Genomic DNA, 20,815 nt, shown 5'->3' on the forward strand with positions numbered 1-20,815 from the left:
TTAGGATTTTCAGCATCAAAATTTATTTATATTTACCATTTTGAGTTTATATCTAGCATAATCCAAATTGTTTCAATAATAAACATTTTATCAAATGTATTGGATGCTTACAATCTCTATGTTTAAATGATTGGGCAAAAAAACTTAACCTCTTGATGATGATGATGATGATGATGATGATGATGATGATGATGATGATGATAATAATAATAATGTAGAATCCATGACTAAAAAATGAGAAAGGAACTTAGAATGATGAGATGACAAAGTATAATTATAAGTGAAATAAACTTCATTTTAAGCATAATGGTTTAATAATTGTCTGGGTGGTGTAGTTGGTTATCACGCTAGTCTCACACACTAGAGGTCTCCGGTTCGAACCCGGGCTCAGACAAATTTTTGAGCAGCATTCCATTTTTTCTTTTTGAGCTCTCAAACCCTAGTCGCCGCCCCATCGATGATTCTGGGATTCCTTAGCAGATCAGGCCGTTTCTGTCTCAGATGATGATTATGTGGATATCATAGTTCTCTTCAATCCAAAACTAAGATTCCCTACGCAGACGGTTGCTACGCAATCACCTCCTAAGTCGTACGCTGGTATTTTAAAGACCAACATTATCGAAACGCCTCCATCATCGGTGGCGATTTCTGACATCAGTGGGATTAAGACAGTAAAGATCTCTCAGAAAGCCTATGATAGGAGAATTGCACTTTGCTCAACCTCTTTAATTGGAAGAATCATCTTGAATAAAGGAGATGCACCATGGAAGGTTGCTGATCTCAAATGGACTCTGACAAATATCTGGGGGATAAAGGATGCCTGGAGACTAATATCAATAGGACGCGGATTTTATCATGTTATCCTGGAATTATAGTCACTGAAAAGTCACATATTGGCGAAAGGAGTCCTCAATGTTAAATCCGGGACATTCAGATTGCAACCATGGGTCCCGTATTTCGATCCCTTCGTGGAGAAATCAACAACCGCATAAGTTTGGGTCCGACTGTACTCTCTTCCATGGGAATACTGGGGTGCGCAGATCCTATCTGACATTGCCAGCTGCATTGGTGGTTTGATCAATGTGGATAGAGCTACGCTGGAGGGAGACTTTGGGCATTTTGCAAGATTGCTGGTGGATGTGGATCTACCGGTTAAATAGGGTATTGAGCGGGAAGGCAAACAGTTGTGGATTGATGTGACCTATGAGAAACTACCAAGTTTTTGTAAGGTGTGCTCAAATTAGGGCTGTAAATGAACAGAGCCGCTCATGAGCAGCTCGACGTTCGACTCGATAAAAGCTCGGCTCGGCTCGGCTCGATTTTTTAATGAGCCGCTCGTGAGCATGATTTTCAGGCTCGGTTTGTAAACGAGCCGAGCTTGAGCAGCCCAAAGCTCGGCTCGAAAGCTCGCGAGCAAGCTCGATTAAAGGTTCATGAACAAGTTCATGAACAAGCTCGATAAAAGCTCGTGAGATAACTCATTTATAATATTTATATATTTAAAAGAATAAAGTTTAGTAATATGTATATACTACAAATATACCCAATTAATATTATTAGTTATTACTATAATAGTTGATAATTTTATAAAAAACAATAGTTAAAAGGAAAAAGAATGAAGAAGAAAAAAAGGAAGGAAAGATGATTTAATAAAAAGTAGCAGTGATTATCTAAATAAAAGAAATTAGAAAAAGAAAGAAAAAAATGTGTGAAATTGGTAACAGAAATCATAAATCATATAGGTATAGGTCCCACCCACTTTATCTCACTCGCCCATCACACTCACCATCACACGTCTCTCTTTCTCTATTTCTTTTTTTTCCTAATCCCACATCGGAAGTTTTTAGTCTAGAGAAATGAGTTAGCAGTTATAAATAGACACCAATGATATGTTGAAAGCTTCAGGAGAGGCTTTGATATTATTATAAATATTAAGCCTTGGAATGAAGTGGCTTTTGCTATTTCTTTTTGCTAATACAGTATTTTTTTTCAATAAAACCAGGGTGAAACTGGTTTACTGTTCCAGTTTACCGATTTTTTCTGGTTCAAATGGGGTTAATAATTTTAAAACCATGCCCATTACGAACAAGCTCGTGAGCTTGTTCATGAGCTTGGTTTGTGAGCTCGTTTATGAGCTCGGCTCGTGAACAATCGAGCTGCTAAACCAGTCGAGCTGGAACAGCAAATTGAGCTCGAACGGAGCTTGAAGCTTCGTGAACAATCGAGCTGCTAAACGAGTCGAGCTGGAACAGCAAATTGAGCTTGAACGGAGCTTGAAGCTTGGCTTGAGCTCGATAAGAAACTGTCGAGCCGAGCTCGAGCATGCCAAAGCTTGGCTCGGCTCGTTTACAGCCCTGGTGGCTCGGCTCGTTTACAGCCCTGGCTCAAATATCGGCCATATGGCCTACGATTGTAAGAGGAATAAGATTGTAAGAGGAATAAAAAGCCAATGCCAAAACCTGATAAAATAGCAGCGCGTAGGAGCGCAAGGCAAGAAATTTAATAAGGATTCAGCCCAGACGGATATTCCGGTGTCAAGAGTAACAAACAGAATTATTGAGGATCTACATCCGTGCGCTCATGAAACGGGAAAAGGAGGATCTACATCCGTGCGCTCATGAAACGGGAAAAGGTGGTAATAATGAGATGCATAACACCGTGATAGAAGAGGAGGAGGTCTCACTGTGTGAGAAGGAAGGGACAGTGGTCTTGGAAGATGATCAGGAGGGGGAAGAGACGGCGGAATCGCCGAGGGGAGATCACGATTTCACACATCATTTAGCGTTGGAAGGCAGTCCACAACTGGTGGACGGACTGAGCATTGCGGATTTTGATCTAGGAGATAGGGCACTATCACCAGGCGCGAACAATCTGAATAACACCTCATCTACATAAGATGCCCATTCATGGGCGGACATGGCAGAGGATGAGAACGTGATGTGGGAAATAGCTGGTTCAAAGACAATTAAAAGAAAGGAGAAGCGAAAAGATACTAAGACAGAATCAACTCGAGCCAAACGGGTCAGTAATTTGCCTAATAGATACAAATGAATGTTTTGTATTGGAATTGTAGGGGAATTCATAATCGCGATACACAGCAACATCTCACTAATTTATGCAATTTACATAAACCAAATATCTTATGCCTAGCTGAACCTATGGTTGATTATGTTACTGTTCATGACTCTTACTGGAATAGTATCGGGATGACTCTAATTGGCAGAAATGAGAGGTCTCCGGCTTCATTATGGGTCTTTGCACAATCACACTTAACTGCATTTGTTGGCGTTTGTTGCACTCATGAGCAATTTGTCTTATTAAAATTCACATCTCTCGGTATTTCTAGCTATATTTGTCTTGTGTATGTGAGTGTTTGGGCGAACAGGAGAAGGGATTTGTACAGTGAAATTGAAACTCTCAGGCTCAGATTGCCTGGTCCATGGGTGATTACAGGAGACTTTCATGCCATTCTGGGATCACATGAGAAAATAAGAAGAGCTCCAGCGGCTAAACCGTGCCAGGAATTTCAGAATTTTATTGAAGGGGCTAAGCTTATTGAGGCTACCGAACAAGGGCTACAGTATACTTGGAGTAATGGCAGAACGGGCTCAGCTAGGGTGGAAAGTAAGCTGGATCGATCTCTTATTTCAAAAGATTTTACAGACTTCTGGGATATCTATAGCAGCGCGGTCCTGACCCGACACCATTCCGATCATTGTTCGCTCTTTTTCAGAAGTATGCAGAGAATAAGAAAGCCTGGTCAGTTCCGATTTTAGAATATGTGGGTGCAACACCCGAATTTACGAGAGGTGGTTGGGTTATTCTGGTGCAACTATAATACGGGTCTTCCTCCTATGCAGAATCTTTGCGTGAAGATGAAACAATTGTGCGACATATTGCGCAGATGGAACAAAGAGGTTTTTAGGAATTTAGACATCAGAATTCAGGAAGCCAGTATCATTCTTGATCAGACTCAACGGGAAATATCTTCCACCGGTTTCTCTCAGGAGCTTCATCAGTGTGAATTAAACGCACATGCCGAGCTGGATGCGGTTCAAAGGCAAAAGGAAGCGTACCTTCGAGATAAGAGCAGAATAAGGTGGCTGAGGGAAGGGGACCAGAATACGAGCTTCTTCCATAAAATGGCTAATATTCGATCAGCTCATGCCGGAATTAACTCTCTGCAGGTTAATAATGAAATCATATCAGATCCTCAACGCATTGACGCTCATATTGAGTGTTACTTTCGAGATCTCTTCAAGGCGGATAGAAATTTCCCATAGGACCATGCTAAAATCTTCGAAGTCGTTCCGTGGCTGGTTACAGATTTAGATAATGACACCTTGACAACTTGTCCTGAAATATCGGAGGTGCGAAGAGTGGTCTTCGATATGGACAAGGATAGTTCCCCCGGTCCAAGTGGATTCACGGGTCAATTCTTTCAGACGTTCTGGGATATAGTAGGCTCAGACATGTTCACAATGGTTAAAAGTTTCTTCGACACAGGTCAGGTAATCCCGGGGCTGAACGCTAGTTTAATGACGTTTATTCCTAAATTGTAAGATGCCATTTCCATTGATCAATACAGGCCAATTGCTATGAGTAATTTTGGCTATAAAATTATCTCTAAGCTGCTTGCTGACAGGTTGTCTGGGATTACGTGTCGAATTATTTCTCCGAACCAGTTTGGGTTCATTGCTGGGAGAAGTATCCACCATTGTATTGCTTTGGCTTCAGAGGGTACTAACATGCTAAAGAAGTGTTGTTTTGGAGGCAATATGGCAGTTAAAATTGATATTCGGAAAGCGTTTGATACATTAGACTGGAACTTCCTGCTAACTGTGATGGAAGCTTTTGGGTTTTTGATTCAATTCTTGGACTGGATCCTTAATATCCCTCTGCGCGTATTTCAATTTTGTCAGGTGGACAAATAAACGGCTTGTTCAGTTGCTCCAGAGGGGTCAGACACGGGGATCCTCTATCTCCTCTTCTCTTCGCCATTGCGGAAGACTACTTAAGTCGTTGCTATTGCAATTGCAGATGTCAGGTAAACTAGCTCCAATGAACTACTGCAGAGATAAGCTCTTCCTGACACATTTATTATATGAAGATGATGTTCTTCTGTTCTGCAAGGCCTCTCTGGGTAATTTACGGGTACTTAATGAAGTTTTTGCTATCTACGGCTCCCTTTTGGGTCAGCATGTTAGCTGGACTAAGTCTGAACTGTTTCTCAATGATCTTATCAGTCCTTGCAGGAAAGCAAAACTGGTCGAGAAACTTGGTATCAATTTGGGTGCTCTTCCATTTCGGTACTTAGGAGTCATGTTGTTTCCTGGACTCCCTCACAAGCATCATCTACAAGGATTAATGGATAAAATTTTATCCCACTTCTCGTGCTGGAAAGGTCGATCTCTGTCAATGGTTGGGAGAGTTGCGCTGGTTAACTCGGTGATCTATAGCAGCTTCATTCACTCGTTCATAGTGTATAAATGGCCTAGGAATTTGCTTTCTCATATGAATAATTATATTCAGAACTTTGTGTGGACCGGTTCAATTGATAGCAGGAAATTGGTTACTGTCTCTTGGAGGAAGTGTTGTAAACCTGTGCAGGAAGGTGGCCTTAGAGTGAAGGATCTTCGAATTCTGAATCAATCCTTGCTTGGAAAGATGGCATGGGGGATTATTAGAGAAGATTCTTTTTGCTTCTTGCTGCTCCGTTCTTGTTTTGTCAGCCCGACGGGTCTGCCTAAGAGCTATGTTACAACCTCCACAATTTGGAGCTCGGTGAAGCTTGCTTATAAAACTCTGAATTTACATTGCTTCTGGTGGCTTGGGCGTAACTCAATTCTCAGTTTTTAGAACGGTGCATGGATTAACCCACCCATAGCAGATCAAATGGGGATGTCGGCTCGTCAAAGAAGGGAAGCTACAGATGTGGTGAGCGATTATTTCAGGAACAATGACTGGCACAATTTACCGGTTTTGCCTAGTGAGGTTGAGCGCAGGGTCAGGGCTGTAAGGTAAGGGAGAGACGGTGCAGATATCTGCATCTGGAGACCTGCGATCAATGGTGTGTTCAAGGTTAAACTGTTTTATGCTTGGATGCAGGGCAGCTCGACGCCTTTGAGGTGGTGTAGATTTGTTTGGAACTCTTATATACCGCCTTCCCACTCGCTGATCTGTTGGAAAGAAATTTTAGGGGCTTTAGCAACGCATGATCGACTACGAGTTAGGGGCTCTCACGTCGTCTCTCACTGTAGCCTCTGCAGGGCAGACATGGAAACGGCCAATCATCTATTCCTAACTTGTTCATTTTCTGTACATGTATGGAATTCAATCGAATCTCTGTTCAGGCGCAAATTATATAGATTGGGATCATTGTTGGACCTATTAACAAATGCGCACAATCAGAATTTTAGTACGCAGGTTCGTGCAATCTGGAGATCCACTGTTGTCAATGGAATTTGGATCCTTTGGACGATAAGGAATAAAGCTATTTTTGAAGATGAAGACCCATGCATTTCGCTAACTCTCCGCAAGCTATGGCATTCAATTCACGAAACTGGTAAGCTTGGCCATGGCTCTATATGGAACTCGACAACGGAGCTGCACACGCTCAGAGAACTCTGGCTCCCTGTTTTAAAGCATCGGGCTCCGTGTATAATCCTAGTGAGCTAGCAACCGCCTCCTGACACTTGGATGAAAGTAAATACAGACGCCTCTGTTACTGGCTGCCCAGGTTCGACGGGTTGTGGGGGAGTCTACAGATCGGCGCACGGTGAATTCTCCGGAGCATTCTCATATAACTTGGAATCGACTTTTTCCTATGCTGCAGAACTCTCAGCAGTAATAACAGCGATTAACATGGCATTTGATAGGGGGTGGCATCGGCTTTGGCTAGAGAGTGACTCAATGTTTGTTGTTAATTTGTTGCGGAGCAAAAGCAGAGTGGTTCCTTGGTTTCTCAGGCAGGATTGGCTAAAATCTCTGGAAAATTTAGACTCACTGACAATGGTGGTCTCTGATGCGCCTCGCGGCGTTCGGTACCGCAAGGCTCACTAAGGGATAAGTGTACCCCGTCGTTATCAAGTAATAAAATCTGGACAAGTCTAGGTATCGAATCCACAGGATTTATTTACTACAAGTATCGAGCTACTTGGTCTCAGGTGTTATCTACGTTGTGTGGGTTTTGAGTTGGGTTTGTTTAAATTAATCTACTCCTAGTTGAATTATGCTACTCCTAACTAAGTTATACTAATTCGAACTAAGTTATTCTACTCCTAACTAAGTTATTCTACTCCTAATTAAGTTAAACTACTCCTAAGTGATCTTTCACTAATGCAATTACCCGAAGGAACATGGTATGAACAATAATGATGAAGATAGATTATTAGGTCAATAGATTAAAAACCTAATCTAAGTCACTTGTATTCAAGGCGATTAACCCTACTTACCCTCCTGAAGTCCCTAGTGCGTGATTCCCTTGTAAGGCCGAAACTAGGTCTAAGGCTCAGCAAGTTGGGCTTAATCAACTAAGAGGTCGTCAATCTCCTAGGCTCTGACTAGGTCAGATTCAGCTCACAATATGTGCCTACTAGATTTTGGGGCTTTTGAATGAGTTAAACCAATTGAATAAAGCATAAGACAAAGATTAAATAAATGAATCATAGAACAAAACAAGAGCTAAAATATCATTAAAGGCGAAGAATATTGTCACGGGATACAATTAGCCTAAGATTCATAGACTGTATCAAAGGGTACAAACATGGTAAGATAAAAGGTGATAAGAAAATCCCTTTCAGGGAACCTGTCTACCCTGCAGCCGGCTTCCTAGGTCTTAAGGACGGACCTTGAATAATCCTCGGTGGATGGAGCTTCGGAAGTTCTTCAATGGAGGTTGAAGGAGATGGAGGAGGTGGAGAGGATTTTTCAAGGGGGAAAGCTAAGAAAATTACAAGAATGAAAAATGTCTATTTTACAATTGAAAATTCCTATTTATAAACGCGGTTCGGGCCCTCTTTCTGACCTAATTCGTATCCTTTTGCAGGTGGGAAGTCATGGGGTCAATCGTGTCTTTGTGGGGCCGGGAATCAGTCCACAGGGCAGCTCGCCGAGCTGGGCGCCAGCTCGGTGAGCTGGCCTTGCGCAAGCCAGCTCGCCCGAGCAGGCCCCTGAGGGCCAGCTCGGCGAGATGGCCTATGAAGGCCTGCTCGACGCGAGCTGGCCCCTTAAAGGTCTGCTCGACGGGCAGGCAATGCCTGCTCGCCGATCTAGCCCCAAAAAGGCCATTTCGACGAGCGGGATTGCCCAGAACACCTTGCGCGACTGCTAGATGTCCCGAAACGCAACTTTCACCCAAACTCGTTCCTGTTTTAGCCTGCACATGCACGAAAACTCCAAATAACATTAGTTCTGAGGCTAAATTGACCCGCCAATCACTCATTTTGAGTAAACACTCCGTTTGGTGCGACTTTTGGCGGATCAATTAGCTATAAAGGTAATGAAAATTTAACGTACATGCTATTTTGGCCATATTTGCCTAAAATAACCAGAAAACGAGCCTAAACAACGAAAAGTAAATAAAACATTTCCAATTCCTAACTAACTCACACAAAAGCATATAAATGCGAGAATCGCTCGCTTATTCATGAAAAAACGCTAAAAACCGTCCTAAAACCGTACCCAAAGATAGGGGTTTTTGACCCCTATCAGTCTCTCACATCTACCGAGAAGGTAATCAAGTTGCTGATCTTCTGGCTAATTATGATAGATTACATTCTGATCTGGTTTAGTGGTCAGACATCCCTCAATTTTGTATTTCTGCCTTTCTTTGTAACTTAGGAGGTTGGCAAGTTTATAGATTTGCTTAATTGTTTTTTTCCTGACTTGGTTTGCTATTGTATTCTTTATTCTTTTTTAATAAATTGGTTTAGGGATTGGGTGTTGAGAGCAGGGGTGCCAGCCTAGCTGGGATGTCTGTAATCTGCACTCCCTGATTGCCAGCCTTTCAATTAAAAAGCATAATGGTTTAATATCTTTTTAATTATATTCTTCAATATCTCTCCAACTTCAATGAACAACTATGATATGAAACTTTATATCTATTTGTATCAAAATACATAGAAATAAAAATCTAAGCCATATCAGTTAGATAACCCTGAATTAAAAAAAAAAATAGTGGATTTCACCAGGTTCTGAATTTAGAAAATTAATCTAATTTCAATTAAACCTAACAATTGAGTTCATATAAAACTGAAATTCTAAATTTTAGTTAGAGTTAACAATCAAAACGATTACACCTAACAACATATACTAAAAAAGAATGCAAATGTACAAAATCTTTATTTTAGTCATTTAAAAAAAAAGCAAATAAAAAAACATAGATAAGGTAGCGAGAGGTGTCGAACCAAGGTAATGATAGAAAGTGAATTGCATCTCTCAAATATTGAATTATAACAACTATTATTTTATAAAAATAAAGAAAAATTGAGAACAAAATAACTACTACATATAAAGAAAAAAATTGAATAATTACCTTCAGAAACATAACGATTTCTTATAATTTTTGACACATTTACGTTTCCTGATATCAGTTGTACATGCCTCTTCTATTTCCATTGGATTTCTTCAATTAGAGATATCAAAGTCTGAATTCTTTCAATTCCTGAAGAAAATGCTATTAAATAGTTTTATCAAGGCCTAATACACAAATAACCCCCTGAACTTGTCCAAATGTTGCAACTGCCACTCCGAACTTTCAATTGTAACAACTTACCCCTCAAACTTGTCCAATTGTAAAACATAACCTCTCAAACTTGTCCAATTGTAAAACATAACCCCAAATTGAGATTTTTTTTTACTCCGTACTTGAAGCAACCGTAAAAACGTTTCTCCAAATTTATGAATTTTTTCAATTAGATTATTGGTTCATCTCTTTTGAATGATATTTTTACTCCTAATTATTACCTTTTAATCCTAAATAAAGGTTTTATTGTACTATTATTTATCATTTTACATAAACAATTAGCTAACCAAATCAGCTAACCAAAAAGCTAACAGCCAACCATGCCATAAATTCAAACCTTAGATTATTATTACATTGAACTATTTTTAAGTAAGGGTTAAACCACTATTTGACCCTCGATCTATCGAAAATTTTATTATTTGACCTCTGACCTATTATTTGGTCACATTTGGTCTCTGACCTATACCAATTGGTATGATTTCATCAAATTTAAATGGAGCCTTAACGTAACTGTTATTCTATTGACACGTGACGATATTTTGATACTTAAATTTGATAAATTTTAGTTTATAGATTTTTTATTTGTTTTTCTTTTATAATCTAATTAATTATTTTCACATAAGAGAGTTTATGTGGCAAGTAAATTTCAAAACGTGTAGTGTGTCAAATTCATATGCCAAAATATCACTACATATGAAAGGGGATAACGGTTTTATTAAGTCTCCACCTAAATTGAGGGAAATTTCACAAATTAGAATAGTTCAAAAGTCAAATGTAACCAAATAATAGATTAAAACCAAATAACAAAATTTTAAATAGGTCAGACACTCAATAACACGTTAAGCCGTTTAAGTAATGCAAATTGCCACTACTAGCAGTGATCTAATTCGCTTTTTAAAGAGGGAGCTTTTCATCTTCTACGATACAAATGAACATTGGTGACAAGCATCCCATTTATACATTGGCTATATTCATACAGTTTCTCCAATCCTTAAAACAGTTTCTGCGGTGTAGTGGTTATCACGTCAGTTTTACACACTGAAGGCCCCCAGTTCGATCCTAGGCAGCAGCATATTTTTTTAATTTTTTTTTTTAAAATTAACTTCTTGCTAATGCAAATTTTTCCTTCTGCATCAACATTAATTATCTCCTTGGACAGCAAATTTTTTTATGTTAATATTAGCCATTTCATTTCTTTTAATATTTTATATATTGAAGAGCAAAAATATTTTAGCAAGATATATGTGGTCACTAGAAAAATGCAAATGTTCACAATAGTATTCAGTGCAATAAAAAGATGACAACAAGAAAATCAATATTCCATATGGAGCATCACACTTCTTTATACATATCTATATAGTTGTTTCACAGTATTTTTCACATGGACCTTGATGACCATGTGAATTTGGTCATTCACCGTTAGATGTATGCTGATTAAATCTAAGCCTTAGAATGCTTTGAATCTCCACATTTGGATTTTAATCAGTCTACATCTAATGGTGAATGACCACATTCACCCTGGTCATTAGGGTCCATGTGAACACTACTGAGTTGTTTCATAGTTGAAACCCTTATAAGTGAAAACGCTTTAATTTACTTACTAATACTTGGACGTTTATGGCAAAGGTTGAAGTATTGTTAGCGGATATGGCCCATAGGATGGTGGTGGATACTATCCATGAGATAGAGTTTGGGTGGGTGGTGGATATCCATGAGAAGGTGGTATTTGGCTGGAGGTGTATGTCTATAAGGAGGAGTTGCGGTGGATGGTGAACGTTGAGGAGGTGTATATCCATGAGAATGGGGTATTTAGGTTGGTGGTGGATGTTGAGGAGGCCGTGATTATCCATGAGAAGGAGGGTTTGGAGTGGACGACGATGGATATCGAGTAGGCGGTGATGAATATCCATGAGAAGGGGGCGTTAGCGAATATCCACGACGAGGCGTTCAGTTGGGTGGCAAATATCGATGATAGGTGGGTGGTGGATGTCTAGAAGGTGGTGTATAACCGTGAGAAATGGGTGTTTGAGTTGGTGGTGAATGTTGTTGAGAAGGCGGTGATGGATACCCACGAGGAGGGGTTCTAATAGGTGGTGAATATTGTGAAGGTGGTTGTAGATATCCATGAGAAGGAGGCATTTGGATAGGTGTTGAATGCCGATGATGTGGCGTATAACCACGAGAAGGGGGTGTTTGGGTCGGTCGTGGATATCGAGAAGGTGGTGAATGTCTATGAGGTGGCGTATAATCATGAGAAAATGGTATTTGGGCTGGTGGTGGATGTTGGGAAGGCGGCGTATAACCACGAGAAGGGGAAGTTTGGGTTGGTGGTGGATGTCGAGATGGTGGCAGATGTTGAAGAGGTGGCATATAACCACGAGAAGGGGGTGTTTGGATTGGTGGTGGATGTCGAGAAGGTGGTGGTGAATACCCATAAGGAGGGGTTCGTATGGGTGGTGGGCGTTGGGAAGGTGGTGGCAAATGCCTACCAAAAGGTGTTCGGGTGGGTGGGTGGTGTCTAGAAGGTGGCACACTATAAGGAGGTACATGTGTAGGTGGTGGTGTATGCTTATGAGGAGGGGTACGAATAGGTGGTGAACATTGAGAACGCGGTGGTAAATACCTACGAGAAGGCGGTGACACACCATAAGGAGGTACATATATATGTGGTGGATGTTGAGAAGATGGTGGTGTATATCCATGAGGTGTATGTATAGGTGACGGAAGACGAGAAGGTGGTGGCATATATCTGTGTGAAGGAGGCGTTTGAGTAGGTGGTGGATGTCGAAGAGGTGGCGAATACCCATAAGGAGATCTTTGAGCGGGAGGTAGGTGTCTAGCCGGTGGTGGCATATATCTATGAGGAGGCACATGTGTGGGTGGTAAATGTTTAGTAGATGGTGGTGTATATCCATGAGGAGGCCAAGGAAGAGGCATATGTATAGGTGGATGACGTAAAAAAGGTGGTTGATATCCATAATGTAAGGGATTAACCGATTCATGTTGCTTGACAAGTTTGAGTTCACTAGGGAAACCTCTAGTCATGGTGGCAAACGAAGAAACATTGCCACTAACTGCAACTAACACAAGTAGAAGATGAACAAAAAACTGAAGCATCTTCATTTCAGCCAGACAAGGGAAGAGCCCACAATACTATGAGTAGTGTGTGTTCAAATTAAGGTTTAAATAGAAGCAGTCCACCTTTTCATTCACGTTAAAACTTAGGTTGAGACACATGACTTTGTCTCCAAACATGCAATGATGGATATGCTGTTTGCTTCCACGTTTAGTAACGGTCATAAAACACTTGAAAACATAAAAGATGATCTTAGATCACATGACAAGTTTGACATTTTGGAAGAGAATAAACGTCAGCACAAGTGAACGAAATTTGTTAGAGCATACGTCTCATCTTCTGCATGCTATGCCATGTGTTTCTCTGCACAACAATACGTTTAAACTCTTGAGTTAATCAGCCTTGTCCTGAAACACAAAAAATGATGATATGGCCTTGACAAATTAAGGTAAAAATTAAATAAAACAGGAATCTCGCAAGTGGTGTATCAATGTCATTTACATCCAAACTTTATTTACACCAGGCGATATAATTTACTTGAAAAACCCTGAAATAGATAGGAAAAAAGAAAATTGCTGGTCTCTGCCACTGCACTAAGAGCAGTTAGCTCCGAGCTAGGAGTTAGGATAGTGTTCCTTCAAAGCACAATAGTTTTCACAAATGCCTCCAACGTTCGACAGGCGTAATTGCCAAAATACCACCTCAAAATTGGGAGTTTTAATTCCAGGATTTCAATCTTCAAATGTCTCCTTAATGATAGAATTAAGTTCTGCAAGAATGATTAATGACAAGTAAAACTATTTATCAGAAGGCCAAAACCGAAATCGGTAAAAAGTCTAGAAGAATATCAACTATATACAATTACCTTAGCTCTATACAAAAAGAAATAACAGTTTTCACATAAATAACAATCATCTGGAAAATGAGAGTTAAGTATACATAATCACAAGTCATGAGACAGCACTACTTAAATTTATGATGTCGACCCTCATACAAAGCTGAGAATTCGACAGACCATTCAATGGCTTCTTGCAGTCTATACCTGCCGAGCACTTATCACCACAAGACCAAATTAACATATTGTTCAACACAAATCTTGATGAGACCTTGACAAGGAAGAATGCAGTCAGTTTCTTTAAATGCCAAAGACCAAAGTATAATCTATCGAGCATAAAAGAACAACAAAAAAACCATATTAACAAACTCGAGTGTTAAAATTAAATTTATAAAATTTCCACAATCATAATATCAAAAGAACACACTCCATAGACATTTATGAAAGAGCTCATGAAAGAAATTACAGGTTTTGGTTAAAGTTTGAAGAAAGCAGAACAGGGAAAGAAGAAAGCACGAATAAATCAGGAGTTTTATGGCGAGAAGACGGGGCATGATGAACTGGTTAAGAGACTAATGAGCACTAGTCAACCTCTAAAAATGCATTTTATTTTAAGAAACGTGTTTACAATTTTCTTTACACGTGGCCAAATTGTACTATACTAGTTTCTGAGTGTTTCAATTTCATATTACAAAACTTGGAAACTCCTAATATTCAAAGCTTTTTGTGTTTCATAGATGACAAATAAATATTGGCAGCAACAACATCAATATAGGAGTAGGCTGGACAATAATGATATGTTGTGCACAACATGTTACCATTCAGAGGAAACGCTTATTATGTATGGTTGGACCATAATATACCATACTGTTGAAACAGAAAAACTAAACAAATGAAAATATATGCCTAGGAGTAAAGAGAGAACTTTTAAAGAGGCAGTAGTAACATCAAGTAATAAAGGGCGGCCCGGTGCATTACGCGTCCCCGCTTAAGCGAGGGTCCGGGGAGGGGTCCCACCACAAGGGTGTAGGGGGCAAGCCTTCCCCTACCAATATTTTGACAAGAGGCCGCTCCTAAGACTCGAACCCTTGACCTCTCAGTAACATCAAGTAATATGGGAAAAAAAATACTAATGAATATGATAGCGGATATCTGGCAAAAGATAAGATACTGTGATTGTAGTATCATAGTAACAGTGACTTTGCCAAATTGTGACAGATGGGATAAGATATTTCAAAAAGAAGGCAATAAGATCAGATTTTGTGATGACCAAATGTCATTAAGGGTAATGTTAATTACACTCCAGGATTCAATTCTTGCAAAAATTAGGAGAAAAATACTATGAGAGCAAATTGACCAGACTTGCAGAGTGGCAAAATTTTATCCTGTTTGGATGTTTCTCCTAATTTGTGCAGCCACCAATTGAGCAATGGAATCTAGAATTTTAAATGTAAGGTTCTACACTCTGGTTTGAATGAAATTCAGTAAGTTTTCCATTTCCTATCAAATTTCATATTTAAAATTGATCTGCGACCAAAACTTAAAAGTGAACTTCAACTATATAGGATAATTCGTTTTCTGTTTCTCCATGGAATAGCTATAAAAACAAAGGAAATCACTGATGGTAGGATGGTCACTTCATAAGATACATAGTGTTTGCACCAAAAATAAAGTTTTCTTGTTGCATACCCTGGTTTACACTTTTCATGGGATAAACTTTTCTTTTTAGGAAACTTTTTCTTAAAAGAACATTTTAGGAAACTTTTTCTTAAAAGGCATGTTTAGGAAACTTTTTCTTAAAAGGTCTGTTTAGGAAACTTTTCATGTTTTCCTAGATTATCGTTCACTTAGAACTTCCTAGAGTGAACCTCAGTCTCCCTCAAGAGAAACATCTCAAATAGTGTATCTCAGGAGAAACCAACTTCCTATATAGTGTACCTCGTGGGAAACCAACTTCCTATACAATGGAACTCGTGGGAAACCAACTTCATATACAGTGTACCTCGTGGGAAACCAACTTCCTATATAGTGTACCTCGTGGGAAACCAACTTCCTAGAGTGAACATCATGGGATACTTGAGGTAAACCTAAGGGATCATGAGGCCTTTTAATATTTCTAACGTGTATATTGTGAGTCGATTAAAATCAGGACAGTTCGAAAGCATTATAATCAATTTCATCGTGGAAGTCAAAGTGAAGCAGTTGCTCAATATGGTGGAGAACGTGACTTGTGGAATGAAGCAGGAAGTTATCCCAATGCCTATAAAAGCAAGGAATCACGATGGAACTCAACAACTCAACACACCCAAGCAAAACTCTAGCAAATCATTCTTAGACTTCAGCATTTTATAATTCTTAGTTATTCCCTTAGTTTCAATTTTAGATCTAAAGTTCATTCATCTTTTCTAGTACAATTTTATTTTATTTGTTGTTCAATCATTTTCTGTAAGGTAAGTATCATTTTGATAATCGAATCCTTTAGGAATTTTCGGTCTCTTTAATTCTTACAATCGTTTGTTATGTAGAAGTTAGAAAGCGCACTCAATTTCACTCCATAGTTCGAGAATACTATAATTCTCTGGCACGCCTGCAATTTCCCACAAAAGAGCCAAACACATAGTAAGGCGGTGGGGATACCGTCTTCTTAACATTAATCATAGATTGAATTTTAAATGTAAGGTCCTACAGTCTGGTTTGAATGAACTTCAGTAAGTTTTCCATTTCCTATCTGATTTCATATTTAAAATTGAGCTGTGACCAAAGCATAAAAGTCCACTTCAACTACATAGAATAATTCGGTTTCTGTTTCTCCATGGGATAGCTATAAAAACAAAGGAAATTACTGATGGTAGAATGGTCACTTTATAAGACACATAGTAGGGCAGTGGGAATACTGTCTTCTTAAAATTAATCATAGATGAGTACCTAGTGAAAAAGGAAAAATTTAAAATCATGAAACTTACGTTAGCATTATAAGCTTGAATAAAGATACCATACATGTCCTTTTCACATGAATTTGGACTTCTTTTCTGCGGGCTTAAGTATTTGGAAAGAGCACATTAAGGTTTCGTCAACACTCATCATTGCACCAGAATTATCAAATTCACCACAATAGTTGGGAGCTGAGAATATTGTTACAAGCTGCCTCTCTGCAAAGAATTCATACCCATCCTCAACAACCTGAAAATTGAAAAAGGGTTAAAAAAAATAAAAACCATGTTTCTGAACTAGTTGAACAAAATTCACAAAAGTGAGCTTTACCAACCTGATGGGCACGGCAAACAAGGTCCATATCATTATTTGTTAAGAATTCCGACACTTTATCTGGCCCAAAAGTGAATGAGACCCCTCGATCATTCATTCCCCATCCCTTCACCTCCCTACTAGGGTCAGACCAAAGTAAATCACAAAGCAAACCAGAATCTGGAACATCAGCTGGACGGGATAAGTTCCTTATTTGATCCAAACTTGTTAATTCAGGGGAAAGCCCCCCATGCATGCACAATATTTTATCGTCTATAACAGCAGCAACAGGAAGACAATTAAAACAATCAGTAAAAATTCTCCAAACCTTCACATTAAACCGCCGTTTGCATTCATCATAAAATCCATAAATGCGATTAATAGATGCAGATTCATGGTTTCCTCTTAAAAGAAAGAAGTTCTCAGGATACTTAATCTTGTAGGCAAGCAAAAGGCATATTGTTTCCAAACTCTGCTTGCCACGGTCCACATAATCACCGAGGAATAAATAATTAGCACTAGGAGGAAATCCCCCATATTCAAAAAGCCTCAAAAGATCAGTATATTGTCCATGAATGTCACCTGGAAATCCAAGGAAAAATAATTGTGAGAAATATCTCAAAGGAAAATTCCACACTTAAATAAATGATTAAAATCAAGTAACTTTTTTAATATATGCAGAAGGTGAGAACTAAAGCTCATTATTGTTAAAGAGAAGGATCAGACTGTTAGGAATAATTGAAATTACGATAAACGAAAAATAAGCAAACACACAAGAATTGTTTACCCAGTTCGCCACTCAATATGAATGACTACGTCTGGGGGCACTACCAAGCCAGGATATTTACTATAATGAATGAGATACGGATTACAGAGAAAGAGGTTACATTTATACTCCTGAAACCCTAACCGTCAAAAACCCTGCAGTTGGGCCCATCGCTTCAGTTGGGCCTATATATATTAGTCTCCATAAGCCCAACACAGACAATTATTAAGATTTGTTTCAAGTTTGAACTAGACACAAAATCGACCAATTCTTTCAATTTGAAATACAAATTCAAACACATTCCCAAAACTTAAACCAGTGGCATTCAGAGCAATCAAAATCTCACAATTGAACTTGTTTGCAACTACAATCACACCATTGGAGGTATTCGCCTTATTCGATCGGGAAATATAAAAAAAATGAGACATGACTCAGCACCAATGATTACCAGAAAGTTGTGACAATTTTAGAGGCAGCATATTTCTAGAATGATGTTCATTTGGTCAAATGAAATCTTCAGCAGCACAATGTGGATCCTACTCACATCTATTGTGTTAATGAAGTTTGACAACTCACCAATAGCAGCAAGTGAATAAATTCAGTCAGGCCTCTGAATATTATATATAAATAATCTATTGCTTAATAAAGACTAATTTAAGCATATAAGCTTTAATGACAAGGTTGTCCTGACATGTTCATAGGATGGAGATCATCAAGGAGCATGGTTACACGACCAAGACAAAGGAAAACGTCACCGTGATTCTAGTAGCACAAGCTACTCAACACCTAATATTTGACCACCAGAAGGCCAGCTCATTTAACATATTTTGAGCCACTCAATTTCAGTTTCACAGTTACAAATTACCTTGTACAACCAGCAAGGTGTCAAACCTTAAACTAATATTGCTGATAAGACCATATGATCTCATATACAATGGATTTTATATGTGCAAGTAACCATCACAGGATCAGATTACAATGGATTGCAAGAACAAAATTCAATCAAACATTCAAAATAATAATAACAGTATACTATACAGCTGAAGTACTTGTATTTCAAATTCATTATGCAATCATTTTTGTATAAACTTAATAAAGAAATACCTACAACAGAAAACAGACAGGCAAGAGGGTAAGGCAAACGCTTACATAAAAAGAAAATATCAGAGATAGCATAACAATCACTTTCTTAAGCCAGTTTTTTTAAAAGGCTCGAAAGAAAATTCATTACCTCCATTGTGTTCAAAGTACTATTCCCCCCATCCCCTTCCCGCTAGATTTTCTCCAAGATCATTTTCATTTCATAACAAGTCACAACTCACAAGTAAAATCAAATGTTGAAACATTGAAAATATCATTACCCTCAGTCATGCTCCCACTAGAGTATAGGAACTTCAATTGAAATTGCAGTCTCAGCCTTCATGTTTTAAAATCCAGCAGCTACCCTCAGACTCACAATTAGCAGCATATCAAAATTACAGTTTAAGACTACATTGCATTTGTCAAGAGTTTGAACAACCAGGAAAACCTAGGATCCAAGCACTAATCCTTTATCCATCTAATAACGTTCTTTAGGTCAATTGTTGCAAGGTAAACTAAGTTTAAAATTATCATCCAAAAGATTGACCCATAGCCCAACCATGATACTGAATCCCTAACTTTGCAAAAGAAATAATAAAAAAAAAAAAATCACAATCCCAAAGAGCCCATTAGAACACAAACGATTTTGATGGGGGCAGGGCAGAAGAGAAAGAATGTACCGCAGATCTTGATGGGGGCCTCAAGTTCAAGAAGATTAGGCTGTTGAAGAAAGATTTCTCTAGAAACAGTACATAGTTGTCGGATCTCGTTCTCAGTTAGCTGAACCTGCTGTTGTTTGGCAGCCCTTGTTTGCCTAAAATCTAACAAGCGAGTAATTATATCATCTAAAACGGCAGGTTCCATTGAAGCCTGCCCTTGTTGAGCCATTAAATCTCAACAAGAAAATTGAAGGTTAAACTGAAACAGAAGTGGCCAAGATTTGAATTTAGAAAGAGAGCAGGTTATTGCTTCCTTCTTTTTAGCTTTCTTCGTGCTCTCTCTCTCTCTCTCTCACTTTTCTTTAGCTTTTGTTTTTGTTTTGAATTCGGACTGATTAATTACTTAATTAATGAATTAGTTAGTTAAAAATTAAGAAAATAGGGTAGGGACAACTTTAATTGGGAATTAATAGTCAGTGTCACTCGTTAATTCATATGCCCTAATTAAATCGATCCCTTACTCAATGAATGTGTTTAAAAAACTTTTCAACAAAATTATCTACCGATCATTTTTACAACTTACGTGTCAATCATCATTGTTTGATAATCTCAATCACTTAAAATTAATAAAGTATATTTAGTAGACTTTTTTATTTTGTAATAGAATTTTCATTATACGACTTATTACATTTCCCTTGTTTTAAGAAAAGAAAGAGCTTTATAAATCAAGATACTTCTGGTGTTTTTTTTATACCAAAAGGAAGTACTAGTTTTAACTTGCGTCGTCATAGCAATTCAGTAAGTAATTCGGTTAGTTTATCGATCAAAAGAAAAATTGATACCATCACATTGTCAGATTCTTCCTTATAATAATGTCAAAATTATTAATAAATTCCTATAAAATATTTAGTTTAAAGACTTTGGTTTTTGAAAAATCTGGATCGCATGCCATATATGCGAGAGCCATACATGGCAAATTAAGATCGGTTAATAAATAACATATCTCATTGATACCAGTTATTTATTAAGTGGTATCATTTTCAAAATAACAACTCTATGCTCTCATGTCATTTCGATAAAAAAAAAAAAAGAGTTCTAATTGTCATTCATAATTCATTATATTTATGATCTAGACCCTGTTTATTTTTATTTATTTGATGCAAATTCTGACAATTCTTGTTACCTTCTTCTTCTCGCAAAGATACGCTATTTTACGCTTACATCGTTCTACCTTTTTCTTCCTCCTACCATCTCACTTTACTCTCTTCTTATACCGTCTCACTTTACTCTCTTCTCCATAACAATTAAGGTATGGTAATTACAAATTCTAGCATATTGTTTTTATACTTAATTTTCCTTAACTAAGTGATATTATTAATTTATTTTGTTTATTATGTTTCAATGATTTTAG

General features: G+C 38.3%; 1 protein-coding gene and 1 non-coding gene across 3 annotated transcripts; one reads left to right on the forward strand and one right to left on the reverse strand.

Annotated features, from left to right (window-relative positions):
* Positions 1 to 320: 320 nt before the first annotated feature.
* On the forward strand, positions 321 to 394 carry TRNAV-CAC (transfer RNA valine (anticodon CAC)). Its single transcript has one exon. It is a non-coding gene; the product is annotated as a tRNA-Val (tRNA).
* A 12,835-nt stretch (positions 395 to 13,229) lies between these two features.
* On the reverse strand, positions 13,230 to 19,781 carry LOC136232059 (serine/threonine-protein phosphatase PP1 isozyme 2). 2 transcript variants are annotated; one of them, XM_066021104.1, is made up of 4 exons: positions 19,426 to 19,781; positions 16,922 to 17,481; positions 16,654 to 16,836; positions 13,230 to 13,590 (listed from the first exon to the last, which is right to left on the reverse strand). In XM_066021104.1, exons 1-3 carry the CDS (start codon positions 19,631 to 19,633, stop codon positions 16,663 to 16,665), a joined length of 942 nt encoding a protein of 313 aa, XP_065877176.1. In that variant the 5' UTR covers positions 19,634 to 19,781; the 3' UTR covers positions 13,230 to 13,590; positions 16,654 to 16,662. The 2 variants fall into 2 exon arrangements, with proteins under 2 accessions (XP_065877176.1, XP_065877175.1); XM_066021103.1 differs by having other exon boundaries at positions 16,620 to 16,836.
* Between the last annotated feature and the right edge of the window lie 1,034 nt (positions 19,782 to 20,815).

This window comes from Euphorbia lathyris, chromosome 6 (genome assembly GCF_963576675.1).
Source record: "Euphorbia lathyris chromosome 6, ddEupLath1.1, whole genome shotgun sequence".
Lineage (NCBI taxonomy): Eukaryota > Viridiplantae > Streptophyta > Magnoliopsida > Malpighiales > Euphorbiaceae > Euphorbia > Euphorbia lathyris.

What these genes read in the sequence shown, in the direction of transcription:
- LOC136232059 (XM_066021104.1), bottom strand. Translation starts at nt 19,633, where the DNA reads ATGGCTCAACAAGGGCAGGCTTCAATGGAACCTGCCGTTTTAGATGAT. An exon ending in GGCCCCCATCAAGATCTGCG is followed by an intron (nt 17,482 to 19,425) that starts GTACATTCTTTC and finishes TTGGATTTCCAG; the next exon opens with GTGACATTCATGGACAATAT. An exon ending in TTGTTTGCCGTGCCCATCAG is followed by an intron (nt 16,837 to 16,921) that starts GTTGGTAAAGCT and finishes TTCAATTTTCAG; the next exon opens with GTTGTTGAGGATGGGTATGA.